The sequence below is a fragment of the Leuresthes tenuis genome, unplaced genomic scaffold (genome assembly GCF_036924035.1).
Source record: "Leuresthes tenuis unplaced genomic scaffold, fLeuTen1.0.hap1 SCAF_12, whole genome shotgun sequence".
Taxonomy (NCBI): domain Eukaryota; kingdom Metazoa; phylum Chordata; class Actinopteri; order Atheriniformes; family Atherinopsidae; genus Leuresthes; species Leuresthes tenuis.
This window is the reverse complement of record NW_027325366.1, coordinates 29,225,122-29,251,756: the sequence shown is the minus strand read 5'-3', so window position 1 is coordinate 29,251,756 and position 26,635 is coordinate 29,225,122. Positions and strand designations below refer to the sequence as shown.

General features: G+C 39.3%; 1 protein-coding gene across 1 annotated transcript in view; it reads left to right on the top strand.

Moving 5' to 3' along the window:
* enox1 (ecto-NOX disulfide-thiol exchanger 1) overlaps nt 1-16,026 on the top strand; it is a 108,700-nt gene extending 92,674 nt beyond the window's left edge. The window contains exons 13-16 of the mRNA XM_072397418.1: nt 3,199-3,255; nt 4,818-4,917; nt 7,953-8,038; nt 10,660-16,026. Of these exons, the coding sequence (XP_072253519.1) occupies nt 3,199-3,255; nt 4,818-4,917; nt 7,953-8,038; nt 10,660-10,791 (375 nt within the window). The 3' untranslated portion in view covers nt 10,792-16,026. The remainder of the gene's footprint in view (nt 1-3,198; nt 3,256-4,817; nt 4,918-7,952; nt 8,039-10,659) is intronic.
* The last annotated feature ends 10,609 nt before the right edge of the window (nt 16,027-26,635 follow it).

Below are 26,635 nucleotides of genomic sequence, written 5' to 3'. Positions count from 1 at the left end.
AAAGTGTGAAAATGCAGTTTGTCTTTGTGTCTCCTTCCAACATCAAAGAGCTGTTGGCTTATTTGCTTTAAAAGCCTGCAGTGCTTTTTGAAGCACATATCCAGGTTTTTCTGCATGTCAGTGGCTATTTCTACTGCTGATCTTAATCTAAATCAGACAAAACTACAATTATGATGTTTGCATGAGTTTCACATGGGATAGTCTATTATTATTACAGTTTATGTGTTACAGAGCATAGTCTGAGCCATGACTCACAACCACATATACCCCCTACACAGTTGCGATGTTTTGCGCTCATCCTAATTACTTCCATTTGACTCAAAACATGGAGCTTTAGTCTGATCAGGTTCCTCTCTCTCCACTAAGAAACAAGAAGTGCTTTTTGAACATCTGTTAATAAAGTAGAAAACTGTGTATAAAACGCCACGCCAAAAGTATCCACCCTGTGAGTGACTGCCATCATACCTCAAAGGTGAAAAATGAATTGCAAATTAAACAGTCCAAACAGAGGGCAGATGTTTTGTTGCCTTCAACGCTCGTAAAAGTCTTGAAATTGAGGTAGATTTTAAAGACTGTTGGCAGCATGAGTAAAACTCAAGGTCTTATGATTCAAATCTGTGACTCGTGTTTTTCAATGTTGAATGTTGAGTTTTACCAATAAAGACCCCCTGCATTTGGACACAGGACTATTTTAAGTCTGTAACTGTAAACAGGTTCAGATCATATTCTCCTTTCCTCACGTCTTCACATGACAGTAAAATCAATAAAATCAGTATGTGTAGTTGGTTTTGTTTTCTTCGTAGTTTTCTCTGGTCCTGGATAAATCTTTATGGAAACTGATGTCAGTTTCACACCACTCTGTGTCTACTGATTGCTTCAAAGATGTGTATAAACTCTAGAGCCCCCAGCTCAGTGCCTCTTTACTGTGTTTAAATAAAGTATTAAGGATGATCAATGTTTTGATTTTTGGACATAAAACTTCCATCAATATGCAGACACACAGTAGAAATACGATAGTAAAGCAGAGGTGGTGTGTGGGATGAAGAAAAGCATCTTTTATTTAATGGTTTTGAAGGTGAGATTGACAGATGAGCCTGAGTTGCAGATGGGAGTAAAAACAACAAACTCGGTCAGAGGTTACATATAAAACAGACAACAGATCCATCTTCACTTAGCGTTGATGTTGTTGTGGCAGAGTCAGATGCTGTTTGGGACAAGCACAGCAAACCTGAGAAGCCCAGTTTTGTCTGGATTTTGCAGACCTTTCTACGGTTCACATAAGAGAGCGAGCAGTCTGCAACAATGGCAGCAGCATCTCTGATGCATGTTTTGTTTGGGGGAGATTTTATTTGATCAAATAAAAAGATAAGGATGCATGTTTGCCCTGCATACCTCACACACAGACACCTCTTGTGAATCGATCAGCTGAGTTTCAATGTGTCTGAACTGGTCAGACATCTGGATGTTAACAATGTGGTTAACTTGTGCACAAAAACTGTGAGTGAAAACAGCTGGTCGAAGGTGGAGGAGCTCTCTAACTGTGATTTTGGCTGCTGCTATTAGAAGAGGGCTGTCAGCTTCGGCTGATGGATAACTGCTTGCAGATTTGTAACAGCTGTGAGTTACTCATGCTTGATGAAGGAAGCAGACTGATGGCTTTGGGCTGGAGAGAAAGAATTATATTTAGACATATTTTGGAAAATGATCTGCAGAAAAAAGCTTTAACATCCTGGATTTGTTTCCATACTGCAGAAATTGCCACCCTCTGAATCTTCACAGAATAAACTAGTGGACTTTGTAAGCTTGTTTTAAAGGAATTGTTTAAAGGAAAAGCATATTCATCGGCTAGCTTTCTGAGACTTAGAGGATACAATACTGATGCTTATTTAAAGTGCATCGGAGCAAATTAAACAGATTAAACAAACTGATGTCACATCAAGTAATTAGTTAGCTTAGCTTAGGAAAAAGACACAATGGGGAACAGCTGGCCTGGCTCTGTCCAAAGACAACAACATCACCCAAATAGCAATATTACTGATTATATTTTTAGACAATTTATGAAAAACTGGGGTAGAAGAATTCAGTTTATTTAGTATTACAGCAATAGCCACTTTTAGCAACTCATTCTCAAGGTGGGAGTCAGATGCTCCCTCTAGGAGTCTCAGGGTCTTGTTCATAACTCAGGTGTAAGTGCTCATAGGCACGTTAGAACAGCTTCTTCAGTGATGCAGATGTTATACTGGTCTGTCCTTAATGAAGGGAGAGCTGAGTTGAAAGGTTAAACTGTTGATTTAAGGGTCAGTCTTAAATCAAGCTCTGTCAAAGGTGGCAGGGGTCAGTCTTAGGCATGGGGGGAGTAGATTGGTCACACGGGAGGGCTCAGAGAGCCTGCTCCTCTGCATCTAAAAGGAGCCACCTGAGGTAGTTCAGTGGTCTGGTTGTCTTACTTTCCAGACACTTGTCTCACATAGAGGGGGACTTGAGGTAGACCCAGGACTTGCAGGAGAAATTACATCTCTTGGCTGGCTAAGGAACACCTCGGCGTTCCCCCAGAGGAGCTGGAGGAGGAGGCCGGGGAGAGATCTGGGAATGCGTGTCAGAAATAAGTGTCAGAAATTTGAATAATGGATATTACAGCATCATAGTATAATTTTCATTGAGTTCATTAACCAGTGATAAAGTTATTTTCTGGGCGCTGGGACTCTGGCTGCCATCTGCGGAGCGACTCCTCTGCTGCTAATTATGATGCATTTGGATGCCTTTGTTTCTGGGAACTTTTACTTCTTTTCTTGGAGCTGTTCACCATTATAAGTTGCTATTCATGTAAACTGAGGCGGCATTAACCCTCCATTGGTACCTTCTCGACATGAAGAAGGATGTAGATTAAAGTGTGATGACCGCCATCACTTCGTGTTTTTTGTTTCTGTTCCATCAGCCGAGTGTTTGTGCCCCCCCTCTTAGAAATCTCACCAACACACAATCAAACAAGTCTGTTATTTCCCCCCTCATCATATTTTAGATGTAATTTTCAATCATTTATGAGATCCGTAATTCTCTAGCGTACAGATGTAGAAGACAAACACCCCAGAGAGCCTGATTCTGTCCTTGTTCACTTCATATATCTTTAAGCAAATAATGCAAGCTGTTTTTAGAAATTATTATTCTCACTCTGCGTTTTCTCTCCGTGTGTCTCTGCAGCTCCTGAGCAGTAAAGGAGAGGCTGTAGAGGGAACCAACGGAGAGCTCCATGAAAAGGTAACACCTGGGACTTGAGCTAAAGTCATGAGTAAATGTGGTAAATGACTTGTTGTTTCAGAGTTCCAGCTTGTTAAAGGAGTGGATTTATTTGATTTATTTTAGCTCTACACAGCATCAGCTTTGTGAAACTTGATTAAATATTTTTCAACACCTGAACAAAGAAACTATCCCCCAAAACACGTAATAGCATACATATTTTACTCCAAACTAAGAAAATGTTAGATAACTTATCCTAAATAAAATCACACAGATTTTTTTCAGGCTTTTGATGCCAAATTAAGATTTGTAGTTTTTTTATGTACCTGTAAAATAATGAGGGGATATGCTAAATGTCATCTCAATCTTGCATTATGTCACCAGAATCATTGGTTTCAAGTAAAACATATTAAAACACACAACAGCTTTGGAATAATAAATATACTAAAAACTGCTAATAAACTGGGCTTTTGATTGGAAACAAAAAATAAGTTAATACATTTCCTACAAATCATTCCTCTTTTCTAAATTTTGCCATTTGTGGATCATGAAACACAATTTACTGAGACCTATTATATCAGACTGTTTACACACAGCATGTGCATAGAGTATTTAAGTCACATCATGGAAAAATGACCTTTTAGCCACAAAGCTGCTGAGGTGGAGACTGATAGCAGTCAGAATGAGACATGCTAAGTACTTGTCGACTTGTTTATAGTGTAACTTAAAAATCTGAACACATGCCTTTCACTATATGACAAGGCTTTGACTGTGTGTTTGTCTTTACACTGTTTGGATATTTAGGTGCTCTGTGTATTCTTGTATTTACAATATGCAACAATAATCTATGTTCTTTCTTTCAAACAAAGTGCACTGCAACAGGCATGAATAGTTACTGCCAGACGAAAATCAAGACAACTTGTGGCTACTGGATGTCCCTCCTGGATGTTTCAGCAACCTGAATTTTTGTTTTTTTTTGTAAATAATAAAAGCAGATGCAGTGAAGGGTGATGATAGTAGCAGCGATCAAACTTGCATTCTGTGACCAACATTTCTGAGCTTATCAGCCAACCAAGAGAGGAAGTTTAATTCTTCCTCCAGGACAGCTATTGCCCCAAATCGCTTCCCACAAGCAGATCTTGTGTTGTTTCTCCCATCTTGAAAGCCTCTTCTTATCAACACTGTACAGTTCTTAGCATAGTTTCATTTGAAACCTTTAAATAAGTTAAATTCCCATGTTGACCCTATTTTACTTTGTATGTAAATGGCTTTGGAGTAACATCTTCACACAACAATACTGATGCTTATTTAAAGTGCATCAGAGCAAATTAAACAGATTAAACAAACTGACTTGGTTTTTTGACACGTTAATGGGATGCCATATTTTCAGTGAAGATAAAAATTTATCACAATTTAAGCTGAAGTCCATGTTGATGGTTGCAGGATTGTACCCACCACCTCTGCACAATCTGCAGACATCTGTAAACATCTTATTTGGTTCTGTGTGATATGGGCTATTTACACTTCCAAAGCCCACCTTTCTGTATTTTTGTGCTATACCTGTGTGTGTGTTTTCCTTACAGGGCATGAATGGATCTCTTCCTTCGCTGTACCTCAGCAGAGACCGGAGGAGTGAGTTCATGAGAGGTGGGGTTGCGTCAGAAAAAGAGGCCCTGCTTTTAGGTAAATATGATAATAGCTGAAGATGGCACGAGTTTGGCATCAATTGTTCAGGGATAGATTATGGTTTTATCAAAAAAAAGGAAAAAATCTATATCCCTTTACAGATACCTGATCATTTATGATTTCATTTTGAATTCCTGTGGCTCGACTAGTAACCTTCACTTGTAACCTTTTGAAAGTGTAGCAATGTCAACACAGAAATCAGTTACCTCAGCCCATTACTGCACTGAGCATGCAGAGCTCCATTGTTCTGTGGTCGAGCCTCAAGAGTCAGACGAGGTATGACGAATAGAGTTTTCCAGCTGAGATGAATCGATTTTGCACAAACCAAAGACTTCTGGAGCATCTATCAGCTTTAGATGTTGTTCCAACCTTTTTCTTTTCTCCTGCTGTGACCACAGCAGCAGGGGGCCAGTAAGTTTGTGAGGTGAGAATTCCTGGAAAACTACTTGCACGTTTCTTACACCTAAGGGAACTGATTCCCTGTACTTACCTTTCTTGAGAGTGCTACTGTCACCATTTCAAGCTCCTTTTTTCATTGTAAATGACTGACAGAATGCTGAATTCAGGAACATTTTCATACAGATAATAAGAAATAAAATGCTGCACTGAACCAGATGAGCTGCGGTGCCATTGTGTTCATGTGACAATGAGCTGAACAGACGTGACTTCTAACTCACTGTGTCTGGGCTCAAGCATCATAGCATTGAGACAATGCAGCCACCAGTGAAGAAAAGCAAACAGTGTTTTTTTTTTTTAGAGTTTCTTTAATTTATCCGACTGACCAATTACTGGCTCTGCTGCTGTATGAACAGAGGGGAATGTATGAGTGTAATGATTGTTGCTCAGACTATTTTGTTTCCAGCTCTGCTTCCAAGTGTCTCCTCAAATCAAAGTGGATTATGCACATATTGTGACTGTGAAATAATTACACTAAAGCTTACCAACATCTCAAGGATACATGACATATGATCAGCAGTCTTGCTAAACATTATGACATCAGTGGACTGATTGCACAGGAGAACTGTATTTGGTAGCAATGACTTAACGCCGCCATGCTCTTTGTCGGCCCCAAAGAGCATCCAGACTGGATTGATTTCAGCTCTTCTCCTTCCTTGTGTCATTTGAACCCCTCATATAAGGCAGACCATGCAGCAGCATCAAGAGGAGCATGAAGTGATCTGTATTTGCACTGCTCTGTCCACAGCAGAGGAAAGCAGGATAAGGGCAGCACATTTATCTCTCTTAGTGGCGCCAAGAAAATCCAGATATGAGCGAGAAAGTAGGGAGAGCTCTCCGTCTTCCTCCCCGACTGCCTGCAAACTGCAGACTCTAGGAGGTTTTTCTCAAACAGAAACATTCTAAGAGGCATCTGGCAGCAAGCGTTTCAGCTTCTGTGTAAAAAGTAACCTGAATGGGAACCCCAAAAAATGTGAACACAGTCATATGTATGTAGTATATGAACAGGCTAAGAAATACTCAAAATTAAATGCCTTTTGTAAAATAACATAAGATCCATTTTAACACTGGTGGGGTTCTTTTTTGAAGACAGACTAGAATGTTATCTGTGTCGTTTCAACCTTTGCAAATAAACAGTAAGTGCTCACGTTTTTTCAGTTATTCCATTCCTGTAGTCTTTATTCTAAGACTGACACGCAGGCAGCAACGATCCTGGGTTGGACAAGAATGTTACAATAACACAGTCCCTCCGACCATGTCTTAAATATACAGCAGAAACGTGCTCCTAAAAACAGTGTTTCCACTTACGATACAGTGGACGGCTGCAGCCTTTGGGCAGAGTGTGTGTAGTTCTGGTTGCCGTCTACTCTGTCTTCCTGTTCTTCATCTACACGTCAGTTCTACACTCATCTTCAGGCTCTGATCAGCAGAGCAGGGACTCTACATAAAATCCACAGATGCACCAGCTTATCATGAGGGTGTGTGAACTGAACATTTTGAATATTGCTGCACATTCTCAGGTCTGGCTTGTCAAATATCGGAGGAAGTTTTGTTGCGTTGGGAAGTCTGAACGTAACTGCGACAGAATGAACGAGCCAATCAGCTCTTCATCCTGACATGCCTCAGCAGGTGATGGATGGAAGTGTACGCCACTGCAGATGGTGATTGGACACACTGCTGACGGAACTTCCTTTTTATGTCACAGGGCAAGGCGTTTTCTTGGAGCTAGTTGGAAATTTAACTTTTACTTTAAAGAGAGTGCACACTCAGCTCCCAACCCCACCCCTCCAGCTCTCCTCTGATGGCACTGTTCCATGTGAGCAGGCCTGGTGGAAGGAATTGAATTAGGCCCGTCTGTAATTGCCAGCGTTTCGCCACATAAATCAAGGAAATAAATATTGGCTGTGCTGGATCCTCAAGGGGATGCCACTCTATTTTCTTACCCCCTCCCCTCACCCACCCCCCCTCCCCCCTGCACGACTACCTACTTCTGCAGGACCTCTCAGAAGTAATCAACTTGAGAGCTGTTTCTGCTACAGCCAGCATTTTTTATAGGGCTGCTCTGCCATTTGTTTATTGTGCAGCCCTTCGCGAGGATGCAGATTGGCTTCTCTGCTGGAGCCTGAAACTTTTCATCTAAAATCTGCTCTGGTTTATCTTTAAGACCTCTCTCTTGGGCTGTATTAGCTCGCGAAGGTCGTGTTCATAAAGCAGCGCTGAATACTGATAGTTAATATTGGGATTCGCTCTGGTCCTAAATGATACATGATTACAAAACATATGAGAAAAACTTCCATTGCTCTTTGTCATATTTTTCTTTTGTCTATGCAACAATTGTTCCACATTAGCCAAATCAGGCAGCCAGAAAGAGAAGTGAAACCTTTCAGTCTCCTCAGACTTTTATAGATATATACATGATTACTGATTTCATTCTAGATTCACCCTTGCTTTTGAGGGTTCACCTTTTCTCTTCACAAGTTGTGCAATCTTTTGAATATGTTAAACATCTCTATAAGGGTTTACCCATCTTGTCATATTTTGTTTTTACTAGACAAACCCTTTTCTTTCCTCTGCAGGCATCATATCGACCTTCCTTCACGTCCATCCATTTGGGGCCAATCTTGAGTATCTGTGGTCATACATACAGAGACTGGACTCAAAGGTAAAGATTTCCATGCAGCTTTTTACTATTTTACTATTTCATGAAAAATATGAGCTTATCTTAAATTTGATGGCAGCAACACGTCTCAAGAAAAAAGTTGGGATAGGGCTGTGTTCACCACTGTGTAGCTTCCCCTCTTCTGTATGTATCACACGAAATTACTCCTCTGCATTGCACCTATCCAGGTTGGCACCTGTTGAACACACACATGCACAGGGTCACACACTGGAGCGGTGGGTAGCCAATCACAGTGCCCGGGTCTTTAAACGACAGTCTGTAAATGACTGTGAACAGAGGAGACCAGTGTGTGTATGCAGACACATGACTGGCGCCCCCCATTCATAACAATTCAATGATAAATTTACAATAATCAGATTACAGTAATCAGATTACTGTAATAAGAATACTTAGATTACTCAGGTTACTGTACTTAGATCACTGTAATCACATTACTGTAATAATAAACTTATAAGTGCCTAATCAATAACGTGCCTCTGTTATTGATCATATCATTTTACACATGCAGAAAAGCTGTTAAATAAAGAAAATGCCAACTCGAAAAAAAATTTCTGCGATCGCTCTGGCGCCCCTTCTTGTGCAGTGCCCCTATGCGCCGCATATAGTGCTTACCCACTTTTTGCGCCACTGTGTGTACTTTTGGGAGAGGAATGTTGTCCCATTTTTGTCTGATATAGATATAGGATATATATCCTAGCAGCTCAGCAGTCCTGAGTCGTCTTTGTTGTATTTTGTCTTTCAAGATGCTCTAAATGTTTTCAATTAGTTAAAGATCGGGACTGCAGGCAGGTCAGTCCAGCACACAGACTCCTCTGCTGAAACCATGCTGTTATAATAGATGCAATATGTGGTTTAACATTGTTTTGCTGAAATCTGCAAGGCCTTACCTGAAAAAGGTGTCATCTGGATGGGAGCATATTGCTCTGAAATCTGTATATACCTTTCAGCACTGATGGTGCCTTTCCACTGTAGTCCAGAGATTACGATCTATACTGTCTGCGTTTAGCATGTTTGAGAGCTAACAACTAATAATTAGCAGTAAATGAAAAGGACAGGTTCACTGGTACAATTTAATCAGTGATAAACTATGTAAGTAATTAAAGTTTACGTCATGTTTAGGTTTGTTTACACAACATATCATGTTCCTGCTTGCTCTGAGGGAACATAATGTATGCACAGATCTCGTGTTTTTACTGTGGGGTCTGTCTCTAAAATCATGTCTCAGTCCATTCCTGGTCCTTATAATCAAATGCCAAAAATATCTAAGTTAAAAAGCACGTTCGAATGAGTTTCTATACTATGGCAAATCTTTAACATCAATACCGTGACTCATTAAACCCACTGCATAATAAATCAATGAAATGAACACACAGCTGGATTTATTTAGAAGAATCAGAATAATTTTAGTTTGATAAATGCGTTAATAAAGGGGGGGCAGATTTTGCAGGGAATCCGATTCAGGCATAGCATCGTCTTGTTAATTAGAGATCTCTCACTTAGCAGCGTGAATCAATTTCTCCGAGGAAAGTCCATCCTCTCTGCCTTTTGTTCTTTCCTTCTCTGCCTTTCTGCACCAGATTTGACCAGTTTGATCAACTTTTTAGTAAAAGAAAACAAAAGCTAATCAGGAAACAATAGTGGCAGGCCCAGATAACAGTGATGCAGCTCTTATAAGGTGGTGCTCACATCCCAGCATGAAACACCGTGTGACATACCTTCACATTCTCTGTACAATTCTCTATATATACCAATGCAATTGAAAATTTTCTGAGGCCTTAATGAAATGTCTGTGTCTCTATGCTTTAGTGAAGATAACCAGAGCAGCAGCAGATAACAGCCAATGTTTTTCTTCCACTCACTTCCACCTCTATTCAAACAGATTACTTAAGGCCACTGGACTGTACTCTGCACCTTTTTTCCTCAGAATCTGCCCCTTTTGAAAACTATTGTACTTTATAACCCTAGGAGCATGATACTACTCTATGAAAGAGTTCAAAGTAAATAGCCTGAGAGCTCAGACTATACTGATAGAAAAATACTTGACTGGAAGCTTTATTCTTAAATGCTTACATTTACCTTGTCAGGTAGCTCATGGACAGCTGGTTGCTGGTACGGGCCTCTCTTTTAGGCACATTTTCATCAGGACTCAGTGTTGAACTGGCCCAAGTTGTTAAAACATGCACTGCATAACGTGATGGCTGCTGGCTGGTCAATAACACCACTGAGAACTCTGTCATAATTCCCTGGTTTCACGTCAGCTTCACTTCGCTATCATTCCTCTGTGTTTGGTTCAAGTCTTTAGTGGCTTACATGAGAAACTCACATGGTCAGTATTTCAACATTGTGTTTCTTTTTAACAGCAGTTACTGGTGCTGTACTACTGGTGCATTCAATGGCAAATGGGAAATCGGAATTTCTATGTTACAACAACTGGAAAAATTAAAGAACGCCAAATCAAAGTAAAAAATCCGTAAACACTGAAAATTGTACTTATAGAGCCTTATATGTTAGGTTGCAGGAGATTAAAAACTTTTCGTCTTTTTGGTGTTTATTTTCTCTGCCACAGACTAGTTTCTCTTCTTCTCTGGTGTTTCCTCTTTCAGGTGTCTGCCGGGGAGCTTGAGCGTCTCATGGTGCGACTGCCCACTATGTTCAGACAGGAGCTGAGCGGCGTTGGTGCCACTCTGGAGAAACGATGGAAGTTCTGCGGTTTTGACAGCCTCAGTTCAGCGTGACGCAGGGACAGCACACACACGCAATGGGAAGGCACACAGAAACGAACAGACTCACACAATGTTTCAGACTTTTAATCGTGTGTTTGTGTGTGTTGCTCACACAGGCAGCAGTGTAAGGTACTGTGATTTTCATTGAATCCAACACTGGAAATCGTGGAAAAGACTTTCAGTGATTCTTAAACACGGTTCACTTCAGGATTAGGAGTCCAGGTGAAGTTCTTTTCTTCCCTGAAGGCACACCTGCAGCAGGATATTTCTACACATCAGTCCGTAGACTTTACGTCTGATTCTGCTATGAACTGGTCTCCTGGTTGTCTGGCATCTCCCAGCAGCAACCCAATTCACAGAAAAGACTGAAACAGTTATACCAAAGTTGATCCTCCAGCAACTTCATTGTCAGAATTCATTTTGTTGTACGTTAAATAGAAGCCTTGATTTCCCATGTTGTCTAAAACTGTCTGAGTATTTTAAGGGAGATTCTGCTGGTCTATCTGTAGAATGATGATGGCACCACACATGGAGTAGAACTGGGTGGGTTTGTGCAGCAGCTAACTCAACAGAAACCTTTAATAATAACTTTACTCTCTCTGAGTGTACGGGTAGGATGTTATCGAACTTTACGTCTGTTGCTTCATCAATCCATCCCAACAATCCATCAAGGTTTGGCATATTCATTTCTGTTAACTATGTAGCTGGACATCCTTCAGGCAGTTCTTCTCCCCAGAGTTGGTGCATTTTTACCAGGTTACTTCAGACCTTAGAGAGAGCGTGCCATGACTGGCAACTTGAACGGCCATAAAGCTGTAATAACACAGGGCAAGTACTGTGAATCCTCCAAAGTAGGCGTGCTTGTACGTGCAACTGATGGGCTGAGATTGTTATTAAAATTATCTGACAATATAACAGCAGGATGACAATATAACAGCAGGAATGCCTACAGAGACAAACATATTTTTTTTCTGTTTTGATTTTTCTGGTCTCAGTTGTCTTCTGATGTCTGGTAGTGGTTCCAGGACAGATCTAATCTACCCCATTGTGAAAAGTGTGAAGGAGTCCATTGTTAAACTTATTCTTTTACGATTAAAACTTTGATCACTCACTTTGATTGACAGATAACTTACCCAATACAGTAGCATGGTGCATACTCGGATCTATCGCTTCTGCTAAGTTCATAGCTGCTATTCTCGCATTATCAGGTGTTTTTGTGTGTGTGAGCAGGTCTGTCCCTGCATAAGTATAACCCATCAAAACCTAGGAAGGTATTTTATAAGAAAACTATTGCAAATGGAAAATCAAATACAGTTTAAAAGTAAAACAGAGAAGTTAAATCTGAGTGATTACATTTGTGTGTTCACAGTGTTCTTCCTTATGACTTCTTCTGGTGTTATTCCTGCACTTTGAGTCATTTTCTCAGTAGGAACACCTACTGTTTAGGATGCAGACACCCACATCATTCCTCGACTGCACTTAAACATGAAGTCAACAGAAAAATGCTTCAAAACAAGCAATCCAGAAACCTTCGGGCGACATCATGGTTTCGTGTGGTAAATACAGTCTATGGTTATGAGATTATTTCAAAATCATGGAAACTGTAATCAGACACAGAGGAGCTGAAAGCATTAATTTATTTGCAAGTGCTTTTAGCTGATTTCTGGCCATTAGACTGGTGTGTTTAAAATTCAAAGCCCTACTTTTTAGAGCTGGCAGATGATGTACTTACAATCTTTTAACAAATGCAAAATACAATTACATCCACGCACTCTGCAGCAGGTTTCTCTTCTCCTAAAGATGCATTTTTCCTCATATAAATACTGCTCTGCAAGCTACAAACATGATGGTGTGCAAGGTCCAGTGTAAAGACAGCATCCATTTGTAGTACAACATGCCACAACTACAGACACAAATGTGTTTTCCATTTTGATTTTACAGAAAGGTACCTTGTCTTGTTGAGCTTTGTGATGTAGCTCCACTCTTCCCTTGATAGCTCTTCATGCTCTCACCCATGTTAACACTTTACACTTCATGCAACAAGTCATCTCCCAGGAGAGGTCAGAGTGAGACTTTTCCTTCAGCAGACATCCTTTTCGTGATATTATCAGAGACTTAGAGTAACAACCTGAGGCCATCAGTTGTTCATACAAGCGCTTCAACTTTGCTGTGCAGGACTGCTGTGAAGCAGCTGCGGGTCAAACTATTCTTGCTCAACATGGGTCTGTCTGCAAAAATCTTTTTTAGATGTCAAAAATACAAACCTGAATACGAGAGATAATCAAGCCCTGATTGAAAAATCATAAACACACACCAGCAATATACAATATGATGATTTATTCTTATTGATCTCACACCAGAGGCCTGTAAAGTTCACACAAACACATGCTCAGCTTCAAAACTTCTTCAGGTGAATTTCCCCTACAAATAGAATGAGGCTGAGGCTTCTGCCAGATGTGAAACTGCAGAAAATCGTCACTTCTCCTGAAAACCAGTGCATGTATGACGGGTGATGGTTTTGGCATGTGAACAACGTCTCAATGGGATTCTGTCTGCCAGGTAGCTCTGGATTAAAGAAATAAACAATGTTTCAGAGAAGCAGCTAAAGGATTTGTAATCTGGTGAGCGACAAAGTGTGAAAACACTGCAGAGCTGTTTTGCGTTTGCTTCCTGCAGAGATTGCAGTGGGCAGCACTTTACATTACAGCACAGTAATAAAATGGCTTTGCAGTCAGACCCAGCTTAAACAACAAGTTTTCACTGGCAGCTGCTTACATGATGCTGCCATTGTTACAATTATCACACTATTATTTAGTTATTACTTTGGTAATTACATGGCATTACCTAATTATTACTTCTTTGTTACCAACCTGTTACCATCTTATTACCAAGCTGTACTGTAAAGTGGAACCAAGTTCTGTTTTGTGATAACAGGAGTAAGAATTGTACCCTTTATTAATTTATTTCATTATAATGGTTGAAGATGCTGTTCACTGAAGGCAGCAGACTGAAATGTCTCACTGCCATGAGTTACATATTGTAATTAAATATGATGAAATGAAGACTGACTGTCTATTAAGTTATCAGATGGATTAATCATTTATGTCAATGAATTGTGGTAAACTGAAGACTGCAGCTTGTGAAAGAGGTTGGTATTGTAAGAGGACGATATGTTTTAACTTGTATTCTTTGTCTTGATTGATAACACATCACTTACTGTCGTAGTGGCCTTCATTTCAGTTTTCAATGCACCAGAGTACCTCTTTACTGCCATTTTCTGACCAATAGGGAACTGTTCTACTACTGCATGTTGCCAGTTATCGTTCCATGATGGCTAGTGATGCACCGGCTCCTCCAAGAATAAACTATAGCTCCTCATCACAGACGACATGACATCAAAGAAGAGGAAGAGGATGAAGAACTCGCTCTCAAGCATGAGATTCTTGTCAGAGTCCAATCTCGACACCATTATTTTTCTTTTTTTTTTCTCTAAATCTTTGTTTTAACTTTCATTGCTTTACATCTGGACTTGATGCAGATTACAGATACTTTTTTTTAAATTAAAGCTAAGCGCTTCAAGTTTTTTATGTGGCCAATTCAGAATTTACTGTACCTAGAGAGAGTGTAGACTTGGGCGAAAATATTGGAAGTAGCAATGCCCAAATTTAGGCTCCTTAAACCCATCAAGCATTTGTAGACTTGCTTTAATTGAGGCATTGCTCCTGGAATGATCCTCAGTCCCCTTGTGTTTTTTGTTTCTTTTTGTGTTAGGGGTACATATATAGAAAAACTGATTTACTTGTTTCCCAGAACCAGGAACTTGTATTTGATTAATTATGAAGCAGTTTAATCAATTACAAACAGTGTACTGAACCCTGTATCAATAGATTTAGTGTGCAAGGTTTCAGTTTGACTGACATGTCAGATGAAGGATTAAAAAAACACATAAAAGAGGCAGGCCTTTGAAATTTATTCAGAGGAACACAAAGACTCATGTCAGGCTAAATTAGCATTTTCAGAACTTGGCTGGTTATTTAATAGTTAATGTCCTGCATGACAGCGTTAAATAACAGCTGCTACTCTGATTCTGCCATAAATGTGATGAATACAGCTCAAAAGATTATGTTGAAAGTGTTCTGAATCTGATGCAATGCAGGCGTAACATAAGTAAGCATGCACAGTGAATCTGATAAAAGTCTTGGACAGAGCTTCACTGTGTCAAACACAATCTTTGGTTAACTAGCCTGAGTTAATGAGCATGTTTTTCTCTCTCCCTGCTTGCAAACCTCCTTCAGCATGAGGAAAATTAATTCCTCTGAGAATTCACTCGCTGAAGTTCTTGCAAAGAAATTCAAACGAGCTTTCATGGATGTTCTGCTTTACTGCAGCCCTGCAGTCTTTTCTGAGACGGGACCTGACAAGCCTCCAGCTTCTGTCTTTGTGCTGTGAGAGAACCTGAAGCAGATGTTAAGAGAGGATGACTTGATGAGGATATACAGAAAAATGAAATCCCAGGCAGTGTGACAAGTTGAAAATAAGTGTCTCTTAGAGAGGAAGAATGGGAGATAATTGTCACTTTCCTTCATAAAAGATGTCGAGGTGTTTCTTGCGCTATAGGAAGCATCAAAGTGCTTTTCTTCAGAATTTGGAGAATTCGACCAGCTCTTATCATGGCCACTTAAGATACTTCCAGGTCATTTCAAGGAACTTTCCTCAGCAAAGAAGACATTTTCATCTAGAACCTGGAAGGCTTTGGAAGCAATACAAGACATCTTTGTCACTTGTTTTTTGCTGACCAACACCCCCCTTTGGGAAACTAGCAGCAGGTCTGAAGTCTGTAAACTTTAATGTGAGATTCTGTCATCTCACAGTTTCTGATGGAAATATTTGACCCATTTAAAACCAGACAAAACATCTCAGAACATTCTGACTCTAAATTGCTATCTTTCAAATCTGGAGGAAAACCTAAAAGATGTGGCATCACAAATTCCTCTTAGCAAAGTAGAAATGTTGATATATGATGCTAATATTACCGAGATTGGCCCATATGTACGTTTTTATTTTGAGCCATTATCCCATTTACTACTACAGATGATTTTCTTTTTTCAAAATCAAGAATGAAAGCTTCATTTTGAGATTTTCTTCTTCTCTTTAAAAAAAATCAAACCAACAACCTCTTAATATATTACCCAGTCCTGTGAATATACATTTTAAGTATATAAACTATAATAACTTTTTAATTTGTGTTTTAATTGTTGCTGCATCATCACTGATTTCTTTGACATATCTTTCTAATTTACAGCAAATTTCCTGTTAATTTCTTGGACACAATATAGAAAGTTTCCAGAAAATGTGCTTAAAAATATGAAGCTGTTACAATTAAGTGTTGATTTCACAAATATTGAAATGACACTTTCTTCGTTGTAAACCCTTTCACGATTCTTTATGTGTTGGTTTTTCAATTTCAAGTAATCAACACGGCACTTTTCATCATTTTCACCAGGGCCAGAGCAGCCCTTCTTTTCTTGTTCCTTATTTTTAAGATATATTAAGAATATATACCTATTTTTTAACAATCACATTTTGGGGACCAATCAGACACATTCCTGACTGTTCTTTTCTGTTATTATTTCCACTATTCAAGCTCAAGAAATGAATTAAAACAGAATCATTCCGAACCTGAACATATTTATTCTAAATAGCTTTGCTGACTATCGTCACCAGTAATGAGAAAGATGTGTCTTATTAGCTTTCATTAATAAATTACAGACAGGAATGTTTGCCTGCACACTAACTGCTACTGTCACACAGCTACTGTTTTTTTATTCTATGCCTAACTAAAGAGAGAAACCAATTTCACAATTTGGGGCAGAGCTTTACTATTTATACACCATCCTAAACAGGGAACTCACATAATCACACAGTGGCCTGTGGAGGAGAAGATGGATCAGGAGAGGAGGAAAACTCTCTCTGGGTTCCTCATACACATGTTTGCTTTTATACTGAACAGCTAGAAGCAGCTTCATACTTGTTCCTCATGCTTTTATGTGGTTGTTGACTGATCCAATAGCATTAGGTTACCCTGGACTGGGTGTATATGAGATGGTTTGAAAGAATCCAGCACTAATTTAGTTGTAAAACAAAAGAAAGTGTTCATTAAGGTGTAGAGCACATCAAATCTGACCAGATCTGTTCTTTGGCATTTTATACCGTATTTTCTTTACCGTATTTCAATGTGTTTGTTCACCAAATATCTAATCCCAATGAAGAAAATATCTGCACGTAAACATGCAGAATCTGTAGTTGATCTGATCAATAATTTATGCTTCAAATTTAATTGTTTTGAATGAGCACTCCTAGTATTTGGATCCACAAGCTTGTGGCATATGAATGAGATTAATTATTAATACTGTTACATCACAGTGTGTCATATAAATGTTTCATCAACATCAGTAACACTGCTTTTCAATAAGTGTTTCCTGAACTCAGCACTTGTTGTTCTTGTATTCCTTTTTCACATCAGTATCTCTGCCCTCTTTCTCACTGTCCTTCCCCCTCCATTTATCTCCCCCAGCCTTCTGTCTCTGTTTCTGTTGTGTCTGAAAGCAACACCAAAAACTAACAAAAAACAGATTGTGCAGCCGTCAGGCTTGGATGATGGTTCCTCGGGCCAGTAATTACCTCCAGCCCAGCTATACTTTCTCTGCTGCATAAGACAAAATAATATTATGTACCAAGCTCAAATAAGTGATGCTGGAAAGTGGTTCAGTAGGGGATGAAAATAGGGACAAAAAAAATTATTATCTACTGTCCAGATATTCTGGTAGGCATCTAACCAGGAAAGCCTTGTCAAAATCTTTTTGCCATGAAGCTTCTTGCAGCAGAAACTCATTAAAGACTTTTTCAATCACAGAATAAAGTTAAAAGTTGTTGTTTGATGGGTGTGTGCAGACAACCTCATGTTTCACTTCCTGCCTTTTTTTTTCCTTTCTTGTATGCTGTTATATCATATTTATTGTATAGTCCCTTTGTAACAATATGAATATATAAAATATTTATTGAACAGCTATAGTTTCAGTGCTGGAGACCAACATCACAGCTTAGTGTAAGTGTGGTTGGATTCTTGTTGGAGCTCCCAAGTCCTTGAGAATATCTCTGACCACCTTTCCTTCACCCCATGACATTCAACAGCAAGGTCAAGAAAAACATCTTATCACCCACCAAATTTAGGCTTTTTAATAAGTTAGATGTGGTAATTATATCTATCAGGGTAGGACTTAATGTACTAATTCATGTTCCAGGTCAGAAATAATAGATTTAGACTCGTGCAAGTCGTACAAACCCCTCTGAGAATCTGCTGCACCTTCACACAGCGGGCCAATCAGAAAGTCAACTTAAGAAAGATAAGATCAGTTCAAAGCCATCCATCTATCCATCCATTTTCTATACCCGCTTAATGCATCGGTCGGGACGCGGGGGGGCTGGAGCCTATCATCGGGCGAGAGGCAGGGTACCCCCTGGACAGGTCGCCAGTTCATCACAGGGCCACACAGAGACAAACAAGACAAACAACCACAGACATGCTATTCTCTGGACATTTACTCCACAAAGTGTGGATAAATGTATAGAAAGACAAGAGGATGGTTTATATTTCCAATGCATGTTTACTGTGAATGTTGTACTTCTTGCTGGTTGTTGCCACTTAGTATATCCATGTCCATGTCTTTCCTACATTTCGTCATTTGAGGTGTTTTGGTTCCCTGTTTTAAATCATACTTTAATCCTGCAGAATGAAAATCAGCTAAGCAGCCAACTGCCCCTAGGCCAAACAAATTGTTCATCATGCTGAGGCTGGAGTGTGTGTGTTTGTGGCTTGTCTATAAATAATGTGTGCAGCAGCATTGTGAGGAGACAGAGGGAGCATGCCTCCATTAGCTGTGCTGCATCTCAAATGAAGCCTGTTGACAGCAGCTGTAATTAGCAACAGCTCTTTGTGCTTCCTTTGTCGAATGCAGTGTTGAGACGTTCCTTCATATCTGCCGCTGCTGTCGTGTCTCATCACTTACGCATAATGTCATTACACCTGGCAGTCATGGCTGTGTGAAATTGTGTATGGGTTATTGTGGGGATGCTTTTGGCTGACAACTGTGTGTGGCTGCAAATGACAGCATCAAATGCTGAGGCCAGCAGGGTTCTTAAGTAAGGCTTGCACAGCCGTGTGAAAAAGATACTACACCCGTCGTTTTTTAAGCTTTTATGTTATATGATCAAAGCAATCTGGTTTGAAATTAGGTAAATATGATCTCAGATGAACAACAGAACAACATTATTGGTTTTTTTCAACAAAAACTAACCCAAAATGAAGAACAATGTGGGACATCTAAGTGAACCCCAGGATTCAAACAGCTTGTAGAACCACCTTTAGCAGCAATATCTTGAAGTAAACAATTTCTGTGTGACGTCATCAGTTTCTCACAGCATTGTGGAGGAATTTTGTCCCACTCTTCTTTCCAACATTGCTTCAGTTCATTGAGGTTTGCAGCATTGGTTTCTGCACAGCTCTCTTAAGGTCCCACCACAGCATTTAAATCAGGTTGAGGTCTGGACTTTGACTGGACCATTTCAACACCTTGATTCTTTTTTTTCCAGACAATCTGTTGTAGATCTGCTGCTGTGTTTGGGATCATTGTCCTGTTGATGAGCCAGTTTCAGCCCAGCTTTAGCTGTGGGACAGATGGCCTCACATTTGGCTCTGGAATACTTTGGTATCCAGAGGAGTTCATGGTGGACTCAATGACTGCAAGGTGCCCAGGTCCTGTGGCTGCAGAACAAGCCCAGATCATCAGCCCTCCACCACCGTGCTTGACAGTTGGTATGAGGTGTTTGTGCTGATATGCTGTGTTTGGTTTCCTCCAAACGTGCTGCTGTGCATTATGACCAAACATCTCCACTTTGGTCTGGTCTGTCCAGAAGGCATTGCTGTGGTCATAGTTATATGATGGGTTTCTTAGCAATCAGATCATGTTGTAGAGCTGCAATCTAGCTTCTCATTGTTGTGTAAAGACATCATAACACAATGCTGCACAATAGATGCTTGGGGAGAACAAAAAGGGTAAAATACACCGGTTAGTATGTCTTAAGCATTACAGGCATAAACAATTAGGTAGTTGAAATTTATGCTAAAATGGTATAGAATGAAATCACAGCTGAAGGAATGTGAGCATTGAGCATATGTGAATCGAGTGTACATGAGAATGAACAAACTGAACAAACAAACCCTCACATGTACATTTTTGCTCTATTTGACAGTCTGGGTTTTAGTAAATGGTTACACTGACTCCTAGAGGTTAGGAGCACAAACTACATGTTATCGTGCATTGAACTAATCAGGATATTCTACTTCATAGTATTATAATTGGTATTTTCTATTGAACAGAAGAGCCAATTTACAACTTAATTAAAGTATTTAAGATTCAAGTCTTAATGGCATATTCCTTCATTTAGCCTCCATTAAATGCTGTGCAGACATACTTTGTTTTTGTACTCTAAATGTATGTAAAGGCTGAATCTAATAGGCAAAGTAGAGTTTAGACCCTTATTTATTTTGAAGGTCTTGTTTAAAATAAAATCAATTTCCAAGTTTTATTAGAGTAGGTTAATGAATTGTGTGGAGAAATGTAGCCCTTTAATTCATGCTGCCCAAAGGGTTCAGAGATGATTTAAAGTTTCATAGGAAATCAAACCAACCTAACATAAGTTCATGTTTTGATATTATCTAGCAGTAGTTTTTGGTTGAAAAAAAATGGAAACATCAGCGATGGTCTCTGGTACCAAGACATTCAGAATGGGTTCATAAGTGAACAATTTACAATTAACCATAAACCTAAAAAAAAGTCACATTGAGGGTGTATTAATTCAGCATTTACATTAAAAACATAACAAAATCAAACGCAAGACCCAATGTTGCATGCAAGCTTTTTAACCTCTTGAGCTATGAAACTAACTACAAAACCCCGACATTTTATGTGGTCAATGAGCCTTTGGAGCAGTCAAGATCAAACATTCAAATAACAGCAGTATACACAGTTTCGAGATGATATATATGCCTGCAGCTGCTTTCGCTATGATACTGTGGAAGTTTCCTGTTGGCAGAGCACAGCCTACATATTTCAGTAATAACATTTTATATGAGCAAAAAAAAGCAAAAAAAAAAATATTTGGCAACGTTTCAGAGGTAGATGTAACAGTTTGAAAAGGGAATGAAAAGATTAGCCAGTTATAGAGAAGACCTCTGTGATGACCTTATAACGTGTATTGTGAATGACCCAAATTGAGAATACAAGCAGGCGGCAGGCAGGTGGAGAAAATAACACATTTTGATTAAACACAAACATAAAGCTCTGCTCTAACAGGATGTTCTCAAACAGAAACCAGAGCACAGAGATGAATAAGGATGAGCATTAACCACACAAGATAGCGGTGACACTGATTAAGTACTGAAAAGAGGAAACCTTGTGCTATCTATATACTGAGGTACAAGTACGAACTGGGCATCAGGAGTTTTCCCTGTGGGCTGCTGAATAATCGGGGCAGATGAACCATGCCACATTTTATCAAAATACATAAGAAAATAAGAAAAAATGGATTGGCATGTGCCTTTATTCAATATGATTGGCCTTGGTATAGCAGAGGGTAAAGCTCGCTAAGGCACCGAAGGGAAACCAATCTGAAGATGTAACAAAAATGGACCAAGATACCAAACATGGAAATCCAAACGACACACAAAGAAACAACGAACATCACAAAAACCCATAAACCGTGTTGGAAAACCATGATTGTTAGTACCCATTTTGAGCTTCTGCAGTCAGATATAGAGAAGACGTTAATGCAACTTTATTTGTTTTAATACTTTTACTAATTAGTCCCTGCTATTTGTCCTCATTTGTCATATATTTAAGGTTGTGTGGTCTGATGATGCAGCGATAAAATAATCACCTTTGTGATTGCTGGTTAAAACTGTAGCTTCTGAATTTATTCAAGACAATTATGTAAATGAGAGAAAACAACTTGGTGTAAATGCAGTATGTGTGAAGACAAAGTTAGAAGGAATCAAATACAGGCAACTATATTCACTCAGAAGCTAATTTCAAACTTCAGAGACACAAATGTAATAAACAATTACAGCCAGCGGGTAAAAAGAGTTGTGCTGGATGCATGTGTCTCCGGCTGCAGATCCGGGATGCAACACTTGGTGTGGACATTGCGGGTGTGTTAACCCCTCTGTGTTACAGAGGTTAATCCTCTACAGGGCAGATGTAGCTCAGCCGATTTAACAAGAGGATTAGTGTCTTCTCCCCATATCATTCAGCCTGACTGTCATCCACGCAAACAGCAGTGAGTGTAACACAACACAACAGGTAACACAGGACAGTGAGGTGGTGGGAAGGTGGAGCTGCAGACCTGTGGGGATCTTTTAAAGCTGAAACCAAAATGGGTTTAAATTAAGTTCTTAGACTGGATTTCAGGGAAACTTGAAAGTGAAAATAGTTTTTTATCCTTAAAAAAGTCATAGTGTTGTTGTCTTTTGTTTCATAAGCAGATATTTAAGTGATGTGTGACAGTTCACTTTTATATGCACTGTCTGTGCGTCTTTGTGTTTGTCTAATTGGATTTCTGCTTGTGACCTGGTTTCTGCAGTGTGAGGGTTTTATCTTTAACTTGTTAAACTCAGGGAGAACTAGCACACCTGCACAGTTTTTTCAGCTTCGCACAGTTTAAGGTTTATTGAATAAAACCATACATTTCGACCCGGTGGTGTTCACTTTGAATATATCAAGTTTTAGCCTTTTCTGAGAATCAGGTCTGATTTAACTGAATACAAATACTAAATATAAACATTTTACTTCATTAAAGTATTTCAGAGTAATTGTTGAACTTTTAACAATTTATTGGTTATAAAACACTGTAATTTTACCTGTTGTCTTAATAGTAGTGAGTACACATTTGATACAATTTAGCATTTCAATTGCTCAAGTTATCCACTGCTTCAGTATGTCCATCCATCCGTTCACTTCTCAGGGGTGGGGTCACAGAGGCAACAGATCCAGGAGCTTAGACCCAGGGTCCTGAGGTGTACCCAGGCCAGAAGGAATAAACAATCCCCCAGCAAGTTCTGGGTGTGCCCCAGAGGGACATGCCTAAAAAAAATAAAAGATAGGTGTATGCATCCAGTTTAAGTACAGATATGATATGTATATGTATAATAATGATTATAAAGGGGGTGTTGGTAATGTGGTGCAATGACCAAACACTCCCAACATTATTGCAGAAGCATTTGTGCTTCTAAGGATGATATGTTTTCAGCTACATACTGACTGAGGGGGTGTGAGGCTGTCATAGGACAACCATGTACCAGGCCCTTTATTGTCTGCTATGTGTGGTGTGCATGGGTTGAATATCTTTCTGTAGATGTGAATTTTAGTGACTGACTGCACTTTAAAAAAGAAAATCTGGATTTATTGTTTCCAGCATGACTGCTTATGTTTTTCAACCCGTCAAACTACTGTTTGGACAGGCCTGAAAGTAGAAAATAGATGTATAATAAAAGTTAATTTTAAGGGAAGAAAATATGCAATATTTTGAGTTTAGACTGCAGTCAGAATCATAGTATTTTCATTATTGTCATTTTAGATATAGTCCCAGCCTTCTCTGATTTTGGGTTTAAAACTGAATATTAGAATTTGAGGATGTTCCCATGGATGTATGGGAGAGAAAAGAGTTTCACCTCACCTGGTTCTGTGTCTTAATGGGTAACCAGTGATTGGATCTGCTGGGGGAGAACATCAGTGAGAAAGCACAAAGGGATTATTGGCATGCAGGCTAATTTGCAGCACTGCCAGCAGGTGACATCACATCTGATCAACCAACCACAAAGCTCCCAGAGGCTGTCACAGCTCAGCACGTGACCCACCTGCCACTCTAAACCCTGAGAGGCGTCTCAGAGCCGCTGACCTCCTGCCTCTCGGCCTCCTCTCTGCGTCACTTTACCCCCTCGTCTTTTGTTTATGCTTCAAGATTTCCTTTTGAAGAGTCCACGATCAGTTTCAAGACAGTTCAAGGATTAATCACAGTGAGAGGATAGACAAGAAAAGAAAGGAGGAGGAGTATTTGTACTCAGGCTCACCCTAAGACACTTCAGCTTGACAAGATCAGATACACAGGAGGACCATCTGGAGAGTTTCAGCCCCGGAAAGACTCTGCTGCACAGGTGAGAACAGACAATAAAGCCATAAAGACCCTCTCAGAAAAGTATGTTTTGTGTAGAAATAGTATCTTTTTATGACATGATAGAGCTTTCATCTGGCCATCCTAATGAAGTTGATATCATTTTACAGCATTAGACAGTTTGAGCAAACCATTAAAATATAGAGCAGTCCTTCATGGTGCAGCATCAGTGTTTTTGTTCTTTTTTAAGTAAGATTTTATTTACAATAATTCAGTTTTGCATTTTTCTAAACTTTTAACTAAGAGAGAAGTTTCTTTTGTTGACCTTAAAAGTTTGCATTCGTTGACCCCAGAGAATCCTTCACTTAAAGTTTGCTTACGAGAGATTTTTATGGCAGTTTTGGTTTTCTTCGACAGATTTAATATAGTTCCAGCGCTCGGTCTGTTTCTGTTCCAGCAGGCTAATTCTCAGCATATTTTAATGTGTAGTTCAAATTTTTGATGCTGTTAGATTCAATAGAGTCCATTCTGCCACAATGGGATGTTTAAAAACTCATCTTAAACTTAATTTAGTTACATGTCCATGTGCACTGATGATTTATCTATCATAACGTTCAATTGATTTGAAATATTATGATTTTTTTCCTTAATTTATAAGTCCTATTTCAGTATGGTACCAAGAGTATGCATGATGTCCATTTTTTGGACTCCAACCAGAAGTCCTTACTGATTTCCACAGCCTGCAAAATGCAACACATTATTTCACAACCAGGTGTTCCCAGTGATGTGCTGGAGAGCTGAATTTCTTCTAATTAACGTTTCTGTGACATGATACCAGTTCGTTGTCACTTTACTCTCAAATTCCTTCTACATCCTTTGGGCAGTTATCTTCCGATCAACACATTTTCATACATACATTTTCATTTCACCCACAATAACAACCCATAAAAGTTTACCAAACTAACATTGCTCATATTCAGAACTCTAAAACATCAAGGGGCGGATTATACCTGTTGTTCTGCAGTCTTCCAGTGCTTAGATTAGATCAAATACATTTCTGAATTTACTCTAAAATGTTGTCATAATGTGAAAGTAGAGTTATAAAGTTCCAGGACCCAACTTCGAGAGGCCGGAGCAGTTTTTTGCTGGTTTTATGGTCTTTTATGTGCCTATTGGTGCAGAGACTCTAAACGTAAGGAGTTGGGTTGCCAGGCGGGTCCCAGGATACTTGTAGAAAAGGTAAGATATAATAAAAATGACACATTTTTGACTGTGATATTATATCACCTGTACAAGCAGTTTAATTTGCGTCAGAATGTGTTTTATTCAGAGTTTTTATGAGTGTCAGAGAGCTCAAAAATGAGTTGACTTTGGTGTCAATGCAGTTCTGTGTCAGTGCACAGAACTGTGTGGTGGGGTCATGACTCACAACCTGATTATTCTCAAGTAGTCTTAACTCTAATGTAACTTTACTGAAGTAATGTTGTGGGACCAGAGTATATTTTGTAATCTGTTTCTGGAGCTCGTAGTTAGCACAAGAAATAATGCTATACTAGAAATACACTTGTGGTTATGAGAGCATACAAAAGTGTTCTTAACCTGTACCTGGGAGGAAGGCACTGCATATAACTGGAAAATAATCAATTGTGAATGAATAGTGGGGAAAATTTTTAAGAATGAAAATAAGAATGAGGTCTTAATAAAGGCACGTTGGCTGTTATGGTTAACACTCACTGTGCAGTGGCACAGTTAGAATAAAGTCTAATACATCGTTTTCTCTTTGTAAATAAGTGCTAAAGGAGTATTTTGTTATTGTCATTGTAATATTGTATTTACATACTGTGTTGAATTGTATAAGAATGAACATCGACTTCTGTCCACAGCATTAAAACTAAGTATAGTCACAACAATGGTGCTGAAAATCTGTTGTTGGAGAGCAGTGTTCATATGACGAGATGACGTACATCTAATCATGTTTTTATCTAAACTCTAACCGCATTTTTATCAACATCCCAGCTTAACCTTGTATTTACCGTCTCACAACCGCTTCAACTTCCTTATGAGTGCTCTTGAACATGTTCTAATTTCCAATATCCCTTTTCTGACAATTTTACACAAAAGAGGTAATGTCACAGTTTTAACAGGAAAATGTAGGCATGTCTTGTTTTTGGAGCCCAGAAATTGTACTGTGCAGTTTTTCAACCTTTATGATGAAACCTTTGTATTTTGTGCCAAAGGAACCAACGCAGCTACGAAACATTCTGGGGGGAAAATATAATACATTATACTGTACTTATGCAAAGCATAAAGAAATTGTCCCTACTCGCTGCTGCAGGCGACCCTGTTAGATGTACAGATATTTATTGTATGATGGCGGTGGCCAGGAGAAGCTCACTAAGAAGGGATGTGTTTCTTTTAACAAGCCATCGAGGTGCATTATCTGCAAAACAAACTTTTCAAAATGACCAAGAATTGGCTTATATTGCTTTCATTGTGCACAGAAACGGTTTGTGGTTTTCTGAAGCTTTGATCCACCACCTGTTGTCAGAGCTCAGACTAATCCAGTTATCTCACACAGGCATCACCACCCGGCCACTTTAAGATCCTCGTTAAACATCAATTAGTGACCTCA